Source organism: Salvelinus sp. IW2-2015, linkage group LG11 (assembly GCF_002910315.2).
Source record: "Salvelinus sp. IW2-2015 linkage group LG11, ASM291031v2, whole genome shotgun sequence".
In the NCBI taxonomy this organism is placed as follows: Eukaryota; Metazoa; Chordata; class Actinopteri; order Salmoniformes; family Salmonidae; genus Salvelinus; species Salvelinus sp. IW2-2015.
The window spans coordinates 12548779-12563285 of record NC_036851.1 but is presented as its reverse complement, the minus strand read 5'-3'; the positions used below and the strand labels follow the sequence as shown (position 1 = coordinate 12563285).

The window sequence follows — 14507 nt, the reverse complement described above, 5'->3', positions numbered from 1 at the left end:
TAGAGATGAACATACTTTGGTGCAAAAAGTGCAAATCAATCCCAGAACAACAGCAAAATACCTTGTGAAGATGCTGGAGGAAACAGGTACAAAATTATCAAAATCCACAGTAAAAACGAGTCCTATATCAGCATAACCTGAAAGGCCACTCACCAAGTAAGAAGCCACTGCTCCAAAACCGCCATAAAAAAGCCAGACTACGGTTTGCAACCACACATGGGGACAAAGATTGTACTTTTTGGAGAAATGTCCTCTGGTCTGATGAAACAAAAATAGAACTGTTTGGCCATAATGACCATCGTTATGTTTGGAGGAAAAAGGGGGAGGCTTGCAAGCCGAAGAACACCATCCCAACCGTGAAGCATTGGGGATGGCAGCATCATGTAGTGGGGGTGCTTTGCTGCAGGAGGGACTGGTGCACTTCACAAAATAGATGGCATCATGAGGCAGGACAATTATATGGATATATTGAAGCAACTTCTCAAGACATCAGTCAGGAAGTTAAAGCTTGATCGCAAATGGATTTTCCAAATGGACAATGACCCCAAGCACACTTCCACAGTTGTGGCAAAATGGCTTAAGGACAACAAAGTCAAGGTATTGGAGTGGCCATCACATAGCCCTGACCTCAATCCCATAGAAAATGTGTGGGCAGAACTGAAAAAGCGTGTGCGAGCAAGGAGGCCTACAAACCTGACTCAGTTACACCAGCTCTGTCAGGAGCATTGGGCCAAAATTCACCAAACTAATTGTGGGAAGCTTGTGGAAGGCTTACCCAAAACGTTTGACCCAAGTTAAACAATTTAAAGGCTATTTGCTACCAAATACTAATTGAGTGTATGTAAACGTCTCACCCACTGGGAATGTGATGAAAGAAATAAAAGCTGAAATAAATCTCTATTATTATTCTGACATTTCACATTCTTAAAATAAAGTGGTGATTCTAACTGACCTAAGACAGGGAATTTTTACTGGGATTAAATGTCAGGAATTGTGAAAAACTGAGTTTAAATGTATTTGGCTAAGGTGTATGAAAACTTCCGAATTCAACTGTATATAGTAAAAAAAAATTGGGAGAGTATCGGAATATTTTTTGCACTAGTCGGCTGTACCTGCACCAAAACTCCAGTATTTTTCCTTCATAGCTTGTTCTCCATCTTCAATTAAAACAGGGAGCCAATTTTGTTTTCAGCAGTTTTGTTTACATGACTGATGAAAACATGTTTTCTCATGGTTCTTTCTGGTCCCTCTGCAGCAGATGTATGGTGAGAAATATGTTTGGAACATCGAATCGCAATACATAGAATCGTGAGAATCGCAATACATATCGGATCGTTTTAATATTGAACCCCCCAGCCCTAGTTTGGAGGAGTGTTATCTGAGTGATAGGCTGGGAGTGGCTGTAATATGTGAGGCTTGGAATATGAATCTGTGTTGAATGGATAATGGAAGAATTCACAAAGTAGATGCTCCTCTATGCTGGACTCCTTCTGGGCCTTTTTTTCATGCAGAGAAAAACTCTGCAAATTCTTTTCTGTCACCTGCTATTGGGCATCAGATTAGTTTGGGGAGGAGGGGGGGTTCAAACAGCTATTGCTTTTCAGCATTGCCACCAGACGGTCTTGGGCGGTCAAAGGCATCCCTAAATATTGCATGGCAGGTGGTACATGGAGGTATAGGGAGGTTTCTAAAATGTCGTACCTCAGTCCGCCTTGGAACATGTAAAGATTTCTCTCTCAACTAAAAAAACAAAACAGAAGTTATTTTGAATGAATGTCTTGACTCGCATTGTCAAAAAAAAGATGTACTTCCAGAAACACCTGGGACCAAGTGCCTATGGGTGTATATTAAAAAAGTTCTGGAGGTAGTTGTAGCTCTACCTGCACAGTGGAATTGGGAAGTTCCATGTTGGAGAAATGGAAAACACATTAATGAACAGCAGTCATTAAAGAAAGAGGATTGCAGTTGTGTTTACAGCTTAATCCACATAAGCTTGGGGACCATTGTGGTAGCAATTATAGGCATAATATACTTTTTATGCAATATTATGCAATTATTTTACACTATCATCACAATTATTATGTTGTTATTCCTATGTTATGGCATTACTAGGGTTCCAAAGGGAGGGTATGTTACTGGAAACGTTCCAGTAATCTACCAGAATTTGTATAACTTTCAAGGATTTTATGTAATTTATCACAAAACATCTAGTGGCCCTTTTGGGTCCTTCAGATTATCACAGGTGTCTGTAATTATCTCGGGCCCACTGTGTGGCCTTATCACATGTAAAATGTATGAAATAATTAAATAAGATGATTTTAAAAAGTACATTTGAATGACAAAGCTGTAAAACATTCTCCTAAATATAAACCATCAACTTAGTGAATACTATTGCTGTTTCATATGAGGGTTTCAGCATGAACTATCCTTTATCATTTTCTTTACACAGTTTTATTTATTTGACTATCAAATCAAATCAAATGTATTTATATAGCCCTTCTTACATCAGCTGATATCTCAAAGTGCTGTACAGAAACCCAGCCTAAAACCCCAAACAGCAAGTAATGCAGGTGTAGAAGCACGGTGGCTAGGAAAAACTCCCTAGAAAGGCCAAAACCTAGGAAGAAACCTAGAGAGGAACCAGGCTATGAAGGGTGGCCAGTCTCTTCTGGCTGTGCCGGGTGGAGATTATAACAGAACATGGCCAAAATGTTCAAATGTTCATAAATGACCAGCATGGTCAAATAATAATAATCACAGTAGTTATCGAGGGTGTAGCAAGTCAGCACCTCAGGAGTAAATGTCAGTTGCTTTTCATAGCCGATCATTAAGAGTATCTCTACCGCTCCTGCGGTCTCGAGAGAGTTGAAAAACGAGCAGGTCCTGGGACAGGTAAGCGATGTGCCCGGGTGGGACAGGTCAGGGTTCCATAGCCGCAGGCAGAACAGTTGAAACTGGAACAGCAGCAAGGCCAGGTGGACTGGGGACAGCAAGGAGTCATCATGCCAGGTAGTCCTGAGGCATGGTCCTAGGGCTTAGGTCCTCCGAGAGAGAGAAAGAGAGAATTAGAGAGAGCATACTTAAATTCACACAGGACACCGGATAAGACAGGAGAAGTACTCCAGATATAACAAACTGACCCTAGCCCCCCGACACATAAACTACTCCAGCATAAATACTGGAGGCTGAGACAGTCAATTGGTGGCAGTTATGAAAAAAGTAAATAGTTTGAAGAGTTGCAGAGATAATTGAAAATATGCCATTGTTGATCAGATGTTTTTTTCATTAATTAGGCTATTTTCTCTTAAACCATATGGTTTATCCACTGTGGACAATATGGACACACACATAAAATATATGCTATATATGAATACATAAAAGAAATAAGTTATTCAAGTATAAATAGCCAAAGTTACCATAGAAGATTCCGGTAACTTTAATAAATTACAGGTAGCTTTGCAACCCTAGATATTACACCCTTGAAGTATGTAGACTACAAAGCCTGAAACTGTGCTCAACTTTCCATTTCTGTATAAACCTCTGTGTCATAAACTCTGAGAAAGCAATCAGTGGATGTCATTTGCATTGTATTAGACTGACCCCAAGGCACAGCTTTGAGGACACAATCTGCACTAAATATCCAGCTCTTTGGGCCAAGGTTTTCTAGATCAGGAAAAGCACATCTAGGGGAAACTGAGTTTTCAAAAACAAACGGGAGTAATTTAGTCCTGTGGAATAATATCTGTTGTCTTTGGTTATTGTATGGTTGGTCTTTCTGTTTAGCATATAGAGTTTGCTAAGGTGTGTGGTCCTGGGATTTACATTTCCAGGAGCATCTCTGATTGATTAAATGTTAGACAGACATGTAGGATAAGTCAAAGCCATCACCTGGGCTCAGTGAGTTTGCATAAATATGCATGATGCCATCTGCAGCTCAATAAAAACATTCATTGGGTTGCTAATGCTGTTTGCACATGACATGCATTATGTTTTCAATTGTCTACTACTGTATCTGCCTTGTTCATTTCACATCTGTGATGGAAGCGTCTGTGACGGCTCAGACTGATGTGTATGGCATGGCTTATATACATATATATGATGCTGTTCAATTAAACGGTGGACTTGGTACTGTCATTTTGTTTGAGCCAGTGTGATATTCATACAGTGCCTCTCTCTGCTCTTATCCACTGCCCGTGAAGGATGTAGCTAGTTGTCCTTTTGCCTGGACTGCCATGCATGTCAGATGGTCTGGTTGGATGTTAACGTTCCAGTGGAAAGGCGTTCTCTCCAGGCAGTTTGACAACGGAAGGCTTAACATCGACCTCTGTCATTCCACTGGGTGGAGCGTCCTACCCCCTCTGTAGCAACCTACCCCCTGGTGTCAGGCCAGGCCAGGCCAGCTGAGAGGCACTGCTTTTGGGTAGACTTTGTGGCCAATGGCCCCTGGATCTCAGTCCGGATGGACCTCCTAACCAGCACAGCTGTCCCTGCTGTGCCTGCTTCATTACAATGTGTTTATTAGGACTAGATTAGCATGTGAGATGGACTAGAGACAATCCCTGACCAGTAATGCTATACTATATCAGGGGGAATATAGGCAGCTCTCCTTTCATATTGTAAAAGATCTATACTGAACAAAGCAAAACATTTAACAAAAACACATTCGCTTATTTTTCTGTTTTCTAGACATCCTCCTCCTTACAGAGGGAAAGGTAATATGCCCTTCCAAGCTGACTGACTCATCAACGTTCCACCTCAAACATGACTACGGTTCTACTCCATTAAAGGATTCATTAGCCAGGGTACCTCGTTGATGACAGTATTAGTGAGAGCTCAACTCCTGTCGATGAAATCTAACACGGTGTCTTAGTAACAGCGAGCCTGCCCGCCTGCCTGCCTCTCCAGGTGCACTCACCTGCTCCTCCTCTGGAGAAGCAATTATTCTTTGTGTGGTTGGATGAAGGAGGAGGCGCTCCCCAGACGGTCACACAGCCAAGCCCCTGCTAATTGGTGATGTTAGGGATTCAGACCAGATGCCAGGAGCTCCTCGCTCTCCTTCTCCTCCTTTTTGCTTTGCTCCCTTCTTTCTCCACTTTGGTTTTGTTTTGTCAACACTTGCTTTTGATATGTATATCAATAAATGTTTTATTCATGCAATCTAGGAAATCAGTCGGGTTAGCCCCGTGCCCCTCTTTATTTCCTCCCCACAATGATTCACCACATGTGTGTGGGTTCACAGTTTCAAAGGTGTTTTTCTGAAAGGCTGGTACAATTAAACAACCCAGGCGAAAATGAATGATTAATGCAATTGTCAATCTCACACCCAGAGAAAACAGCGCAGGTGAAACTGCAGATCCATGGTGTTTTTCTTCTGTTTTTCTGACAGGCTCCAGTATTTTTAATGAGTCGGTGATGCTAATTGAGTGGCTGGGAGGGAGCATTGATCAGTGCTGCTCCCGGCAGAACAGCTCAGAGGCAGGGGCAGAGGCAGGGGCACTGGCAGGATGTGCTGTATGGCGTAGGTTTACAGTTCCTGTCTCCCAAAGGGTGTGTGCACCTGTTCCAGAATAACGGCTCTGGCTCTCCCTGTTAATCATCGCTTTAAAGATGTGACGTTTAATTTAAACTGCGCTCTACTAAGATCATGTCAACGTTTATTAAGTCTCATAATGACTGTGACAGAAGAGGTCATCTTTGTAAAGAGAAAGTCACCATGCCAATTCAAAGTTGACCAATATAGTAAGCCAATGCAAGTGTACAGTAGACTGGTGATGTAGTAACTATGCAGTACTACCACACACTGAAACTTTACATAATACAGTTGGTGTCTTGGTAAAAACAAAAACTGTATTAAATCGTTTTTATCCACTGTTGCAGTAACTCCACCACCTCGTCTATGTGCTTTCCTCATCAATATGTCCTATAGTCATGTAGAGTACAACTGCAAAATATTCACTGATGAGAACAGAAATGCAATGCACATAGTCAATACCTGCTTGAAACTCTATTCAATTGCCTGTTTGGTTGAACAATCTGTTCTGTTTTTACCCCCCCCCCCCCAACCTGTACAGTAGCTTTATGGTTTAATATATATATTCTCCAGTCTCTGCTGTTGTTGCATCATCCATCCAGGGAAGGTAGCATTGTGGACCTGAGATAAACACACGAGTCTGTCACATCACTTGGGACTTCAGTCTAACCAGTAAGGACTCTGATGAGGCTGTCTGTCTGAGTGGAAACAAAACAAGTCCAATTATACCAGCTCAAGTGCAATGCAGTGGAGGCAAGCAAACAATATTGTTTTTTCTGTATTCTCTATCACAGACACCCTTTACTGAAATTATATTCTTTGTATAATGGAAAATAAGAATTCTGGTGCACACACACAAACATACACGCATCAACTAGATATATAAACCCATTAACTTTTAAATAAATACCAGATAGGCCTACGCACTTGTGAAAAAAATCAGCCAGTCTTCACATACTGTACCTGTTGAAGGGTTGTGAAATTAGTCATGAATTTATTTGCATCCTGCTTCGCACAAATACAATAGTTTACCACTCAACGATATGCAATATCCATCAGTTTATGCGACTATAAATTGAAATAGCTGAGTGCTGTTCTCTTGACGTGCTAGTCCCACACGTACACACACACACACACACACACACACACACACACACACACACACACACACACACACACACACACACACACACACACAGTGTGAACACATCATTTTCATACTTTATTTACAGAGTGAGAATAGACAGCAGTCTGGAAGCAGCCAAGCCCTTCACAAAGCATTTTCAGTTCACTAAACAGCTCTCACTGGGTGCAAAAATGTAAAGATCTTACCAAAAATGTAAAGATCTTACCAAAAATGTAAAGATCTTACCAAAAATGATCATTTCAAGTAGTCAGTCATAAATAATCTACATCCAGTTTCTCTTCTCATTGTGGCTACAGTAATTCAAAGGAAATCTCATGTGAGACACTAGATATCAATTACATATCTTTCTTAGATTATTTCATTCATTCAGTACAATGTTTTGAATTCAGTCGTATTATTCATTGAATCCGGAACAAATTTGTTTGATCATTTTCTCTCAAGATGAAAAAAAGACACATTCTGAGAATAAAATCTGGCGTCCATGACAAGCTCATAAAGGTCATCCCACAATCAGTGAGTGAATACAATTGGCTTGGTCTTATTACAGATGGCAACAATAATGACACAACATGTAAATCTGTTTACGTCAACTTTCTGGAATAGGGTTTATGGCCTCTGTCTCTGTATCGTACACTTCCCAATGTATTCTCCATTAAACAATCATCTATTCCATTTGTAACCTCTGTGTTAAATCTAGCAAGGATGTGGGCATTACTTCAATCCTAACTCTCTCAGTGTATTGAGGAACCTGATTATGACCCCATGAAAATTTGATGGAACAGTATGAAAACACCATCTCTGTCTCATAGCCTGAATTTTGCATGAGAAATGGGGGAAGTGTGTGTGAATGTCACAGTTATGAATGCAGCCACCAATTTGAGCCATGCTGGAATTCAGAGCTCCTTCTCAGCGGAAGTATACCCTGGTGCTTTCACCTGACAAGTTTCTTCTGCCAAATATTATGCGCATGAATCGTGCTATGAAGCTATAATCTTTCTTATTTTTTGGGTCTGGGGTACGGTATGCGAGGCCAGTAGGGAGTACAGTAAAGATAGCTGCATGTGTTCCATGAGGCTTTAATGGTGACCTACTTTCACTGTAGAATAAGATGTACAGTACACTATTATTATGTCTGCCCAGAATGAGAGTGAAGATGATGTGCTGCTTTCTTTTACTGTATCACGTACTGGCAATACAATATCCCAAATTGGGAATGGGAACGTGTCATAATCAGTGGAGACTGTCACATCTGTTGCAGAAGTGATATGAGTTTGGACTTGCGGCAATATACTGTAATTTGTCTTCACTCATTATGTTTACACATGCGTTCTTTTGCTAAAGCATGTTAGAGCCACTCCCGAATTGTTTTTCCAACAGGCCTAGTTTGAAAACGGGAAGAAAAGATTTTAGGTCTGCAGGGAGTACTGTATCGTAGTTAGGGTTTTTGTTTTGAAATGCATTTTGTCACATTAGCTTATCAGTCACGTGACGTCTCCAGCATGTTTTTCTGTTGTTTTTTCATTTTACCTCAGGGGAGGTACCTTAGAGAAGATCCCAAACAGAAACAACAGATGTGTTCATTTTCATTGCAAAGTTCTGGGAAAAACAGAGCTTATCTTTCCCCAAATTAGCATGAAGTCTCAATGACTGCTCACAGGGCATCAAAGGCATGTAATTATAGAAATTGTGCAATTTGTGAGGGTAGGACAAAAGCTACGGTCACAAACACAGGAAATCATTCCCTCAGTAAGGTATTTTTGCTTTTATTGTTTATTTAAACATTGCATTGAATAAGGCAAATTGTCATGTTTTGAGTGGCTTTGTTATTTACTGCACAATGTAGCATTGATACATCCTGCTGCTAAAAAGCTTTTCTATTCCGGAGACAAAATAAGTGGCCTGGATCTCCATTGTAGAGGCAATATGCACCACCGCTGCAAGCCAATAAGAACACTGACCTTTGATGTTATACACATTTCAGGAACCAGTCATGAATATCTTTTAGCCAGGCTAGCCACAGGCAGGTGTTAAATACACTCTTTGGTTGTGTTGTTTTTTTGTTTTTTTAAATGACCTGACAGACAGTCCATAGTCATGTCTTGATGGATCTGGCTAGAGCATGAGTCTGCTACTACTGCAGCGTACAATGGAAATGGCTGAAGATTGGCTAGGTAATGTACTGTATAACCCTTGAATCACATCTAATCACATTCTAGGCCAAAGGTAAGGTGGTTACAAAGGCTGTCACTTGTCCTTTATCCCATGGCTTACTGACACTAAAGGCTTTTGTTGAGTCATGCACAGATAGCCCATTGGATTCCCAGCTGCCCATGGAGTAATGGAGACTTCCGTTCTGTGTGTCATTTCACTGAGAGAATACAAAACCACAGCCGAGGAACGCTAACCGCACAACTAATTGCTTAAACGTCTGCAGAGACACAACTACTCCAATAGCACTTTGGGAAAAAAGGATGCAAGTTAAAACGTGTCCCGACTGGAATAAATTTGGAGCTATCCTATTACCTCCTCAATAGCTTTTGAAGACACGTCTCACTTCCGATAATTCTTGTCTGTGCGACGGTGCTGTGACAGACAGAATTAATTGATATGTTTTGTCTGCTTGTGGTTCGTCCACCCTTATGGTTTTACCAGGTCTGGCCTGTTTGCTGCCTCTGACTAATTGTCTGTTTCGCAAGCAGGTTTGTTGTCTGAGCCTGAGTGTAAGCTGAGTGTTATCCCCTGTCCGTGTGTCCCCTATAGAGAGCAGTGTCCTGCAGAGCCCAGTATTCACCAAGCAGCCTGGCAGCATTGTGTTCCCTGTGGACTCCCAGGAGAAGAACAGAGAGGTGGTGTTCAGCTGTGAGGCCCAGGGAAGCCCATCTCCACTTTATCGGTGAGTATGTATTACACAGTGCACGTCTCCCACCACAATAATTTCCCTCTGTTCTGTTCTTGTGGATCGATAATTTTATGAATTTTATTTCATTCTGATGTAGCACCCTGACTGCTGGACACAAAATCGTAAAAAATAATAATATATATATACAGTACAAGTCAAAAGTTTGGACACACCTACTCATTCCAGGGCTTTTCTTTATTTTTACGATTATTCTACATTGTGGAAAATAGTACAAATAAAGAAAAACCCTTGAATGAGTAGGTGTTCTAAAACATTTGACTGGTACTGTATATATATTTTTTAGCTCATCGAGATCACGCATACATGAACGGTAAAAGCATTCATCCCACTTAAGAAATAGTATGGAACATTATCTTTCCTATTTTGAGAAAAGCAGTGTGTCTCCGGTTATGAACATTATCTGGTTCAAACGAATTGAGGCTCAAAGAGACTGTCCCTTTCGCTCTCTTCTTTTCCTGGACGGTTCATTAGTCTATCGAAAGGTTAGTAAGTTGTATCGCTGGCAACTACAAGGTTCAAATCAATCATGTTTGCACACTGAAATTGCTGGGTTGAGATTTAGAAGGATTGGTACGTTTAATACTTGGGATTGAGCCAGTTTAAAGGATGACCTAATCAGCTGTTTCCTGTCAAGGTCGCTGTACAGTCCTGTCAGAGAGAGCGCAGAGCCTGGGCTGGGATGGGCTGCCTGCCTGCATGCCTTCTAAGACTGTCTTCCTTTACGCAGGCTGTAGACTAAATCATCTTCAAAGTTCATTAACTGCACATCACAGAATCGTATGCTGTGACTGGCTGATGTAAGAGAGGTTGGGCATTACATTTGGCTCATCCTCCGAGACGCTTTAAAACTGTCTGTCCCTACAAACATAAAGCTTCTAAGAGAATATTAACTCCAGAAAGAAGAAGCATTGTTCCCTGGTTCTGGGTCTATTTTTGTTTCCCCCAGAAATAAAAGTACCACATGCAGAAGGCTGAAGGAAAAGATGTAACATTCTACAAACTCGTAAGCCACGTGGCATTGTGTCATGCCACTGTATGGACATCCTGTTGAGACATCGCATTAAGCATGTGCTTAACAAACGGAGCTGCTGTACCAGTGTCCCCCTCTAGAATGATTGATAGCCAATGAGATTACTCGATTGTCTGCGGCATGTCCATGCACTTGATTAGATGTATTGCTCGATGTATCATAGCTGTGGTGTTAAATTCTATTCAAGAGTCATTGTCAGGACAACATCTAGTGACAAGACCATAGATTTCATCTTAGTGTGTTAACCTAACTCCCTTACTTATTCCTCTGTGCAGAACATTCCTTGTCGAGCGTAATGCTCCGATGTTGACCTAAAGACAAGTGGAGTTATGAGTTATGTGTTTTCTCATGATTACCATATCAGTCAAAGCTATGGCGGTTAACATTTGTACATTTTTTACTTAACCTTTATTTAACTAGACAAGTCAATTAAGAACAACTTCTTATTTACAATGACGGCCTACCCCAGCCACACCCTCCCCTAACCCGGACGACACTGGGACAATTGTGCACCGCCCTATGGGACTCCTGATCACAGCCGGTTGTGATACAGACCGGGATCAAACCAAGGTCTGTAGTGACGCCTCTAGCACTGAGATGCAGTGTGTTAGACCACTGCGCCACTCGGGAGCAGTCTTAGCTCTCATCCAATACACCCTATTTGCTACAAAAAAGACGTTGACAATCCTAAGCTAGCATATTTTTTCCTGTCAACCGGCCTTTTTGAAAGACACATTTAACGCTACGTATTAAGACTTCTCCCTGCCAACGCATGTGAAAATGAGACAGTGTAGCACATTGATAGATAGACAGTGATCTTCTTCTGCAGGGTAGTAAACTCTGCAGTCTTTCTGATTTGTAACAAGATAACTCATACATCACTCATCAAATATCTGTCTCTGTCCCGAAATCTGCTCTCTTTTAATGTCTTAGAAAGTCATGGATAAAGCATTAAATGAATAACCGTCAGTAAAATAATTAGCGAGCACGTGTAATTAAAATTGTTGGCTCTATTAAGTGCTTTCCTTGTGGATATGTTGCTCACTTTCTCTGTTGAAGAATAATAGAAAGCTGTTTAATAGGGTGCTTTCATTTTTAATGGAATATCATTTTTTTCTCTGAAACAAAAATAGCACTTAGTAACAACGCATAACAGCCTGCTATGAGAGCTGATGACGACTTCCTCCCTTGGAGATCTAGGATCATGTTAGATCCTCTTCTCTCCCTATTGCAGGTTCTCTCTCTGAAAGTCTGACTAGTTAGAGTAGACTCACTACTGGGAAGTAAAATATTCATGTTGGTACTTGTTTTTCTTGCATTGGAAGTAAGCGAATGGCTGGAGTTGCCTTGTGAGATGGTCAGGGAGGACCTTTGCCATAGTGTGTGTAAAGTAATGAGGCTCTGGAGACCAGGGGACTTGTGTGTGTACTGTAAGGCTAGTGTGGAGTAGGCATGGTAATGAATTCGGGAATCATTATATATGATGCTTGTACAAGCAGTGCTACTCCAATAAGCACTATGTATTTAATGGCATGGCCATATTGTATTCTGTGCATAAGAAGAAAGCCACAGGGAATGTTTATAATCAGATATTTTTAGGTGAACTACATGTTCCCTTTTTCTCAAGCATTGATGCAGAACATGTTCAGGTGCTTATTATCTTGAGTGTGTCTCAGTCATAATTGGCGTAGCAAGACCTGAGTTCTCCCCTCTCTATAGCGAGAACTCTCAGTCCCAGTCTTTATATAAATGCTTGATATGGTCAGTAGTTGTCTAAATGCTAGATGAAAGAGAACGAAGACATTGACGTCAAATGTTATGCTTTTAACCTGGCATTAACCTTTTACAGTGGACTCTTTATTAGTATGCCTTTTCTCGGCTAAATCATACAATAAAATAGCTTTTATCTATTCAAGCAGAGCTACACCAACCTAATGGAGAAATTCCTAGGAATGCTTTGACAAATTCACCCTATTTGTTGAGCTGTTTGGAATCCATAAAGACAATCAATTATTCTCCTCACTCCAAAGACATAATCAGCAASTAATCGCCCTGGACGCTAATCATGATTTGCGTCGCCCATTTCCCAATAAAGTGATTAAGAATACCTATCATGCTTACTCATATGTGAAATGCCATTTTTTTACTTTTTTTTGTAATTGAACTGGACATTGTTGAAAATACCTACATGTATCAAAGCGTTTTTCTGTCAAGACGTTGTGATGTGTAAATTACGGGTTCACACCTCCGTAGCGGAGATTTAGCTGGTATCGATCCCTTTACCCCCCATGTTGTTTGGTATTGTAACGGCCATTGTGCTCTATGTGGAGGGATTGAGGAATCTGCTGCCTTCATAAGTGAATTATATCCTTCACTGATCACCTCTAACACCAATGATAATCTTGTAGCCTGGTGTAGAATGCAAAAGTGCAGAATGCAGGGCGCTAGTCATTAATTTTAATTGCTGCATCGTAATGATTAAGCTGCATTTTTATGCTGTTTGACTGGGTGTCTAGCAAGATGGATGGCGATGGAGGCTGTGTATTCTTGTTGAGTGGGTTCTTTTCTGCTCCGTGGTGTGCCGGCCGTCAGTGTGGTTCACTACTTAGATTAACGCTAAGCCCTTTCTTCGCTTATTGAAAAGGAATTAATCAAATGAAGGTAAAATCATCATTTTCTTTGTCAGAATCTCATCTTGTCCTAAAGGTGAATGATCTACATTAGAATGGAGTTAATGGTGGGATATTCAAATTGTCTATCAATTGTTCTGGATCTGACTGTTTTTCATTTTGTTTTTAGGTGGAAACTGAATGGCACCGCAATCACTCCAAAATCAGTCTCACACTACAGCCTGTCTGGAGGCAACCTCCGAATCAGCCATTTGGACAAAGACCAGGATGCTGGAACATATCAGTGCCTCGCCTTCAACTCTTTTGGGACCATCGTGAGCCGAGAGGCTAGTCTAACCTTTGCATGTAAGTCACTAACTATCTTTAGTTCCCTTTCTGATCAAACTGTACTAGCCAGCAGTGTGAAAGCATGTGACATAAAAGATATGTCATTGGGACTTGTGATAGTGTCTCGTGTCCCGCCTGATAAAGCGATCAACATGAAAATGTCTCCTTGGGGAGCAGCAGTTCCCAGTGCTGTGATTCCACACTCCCCTTTCTGTCAGGGTGCATCCTAATCCTGATAGAGCTTAAACATGAATCTACACAACTCCAACGCACAAAACTAACTCTCCATCACTTTCCCCAGGCTTGGCTGTTACTCAAAATAAGTAGCAATAAATGCCTACTCTACCACATACTGTCTTTATAACACATGACAGACTCTCAAAGATGTTCAGTTAAAGCGTATTGAGCAAAAGTAATGTCACCGTAAGTATAAAACCGAATAGAAATCATCTTGTCTCAGCATGTGAAAATAATCGTTATTGTAGAATCAGATAAAGAAAGTCATATTTTTGCGGAACTTTAGACATTATGACTGAGACTTGAGTAGAAGAAGATCAAGATTGTGAATAAGATAAGGAGACTGTGGTTTCCATTTAGCTCTTTCCCTATGAACTAAGAACTCAATACTCCCTGCTGCTCCTCCAGTGATTGGACATCCTTAAATGACGACATTGGCAGTGAAGTGAGTGATGGCTTCTTCAGATTGAATTTTGATGCCCCACGTTGGGAACAAGGCCGCTCCATCCCTCACACGCTATTTGTTTTGTCCCTTGGTTGAGCCCAGTCTAACCCCTGAGCAGGAACAATTCGATTTCGTAAGGGAACTCCACTGCCACTATAGGGCAATACAGTGACAGTTCCATCAATTGCCAGGGCCTGACCTTACCAGTCTTGGGTTGTTGTCACATATTAAGGCATGTATC

General features: G+C 41.1%; 1 protein-coding gene across 3 annotated transcripts in view; it reads left to right on the top strand.

Moving 5' to 3' along the window:
- cntn4 (contactin 4) overlaps positions 1–14507 on the top strand; it is a 178035-nt gene that overhangs the window by 41842 nt on the left and 121686 nt on the right. For all 3 annotated transcript variants that reach the window (XM_023996149.1, XM_023996147.1, XM_023996148.2), the window contains exons 3-4: positions 9438–9570; positions 13427–13602. In XM_023996149.1, the coding sequence (XP_023851917.1) occupies positions 9438–9570; positions 13427–13602 (309 nt within the window). The remainder of the gene's footprint in view (positions 1–9437; positions 9571–13426; positions 13603–14507) is intronic.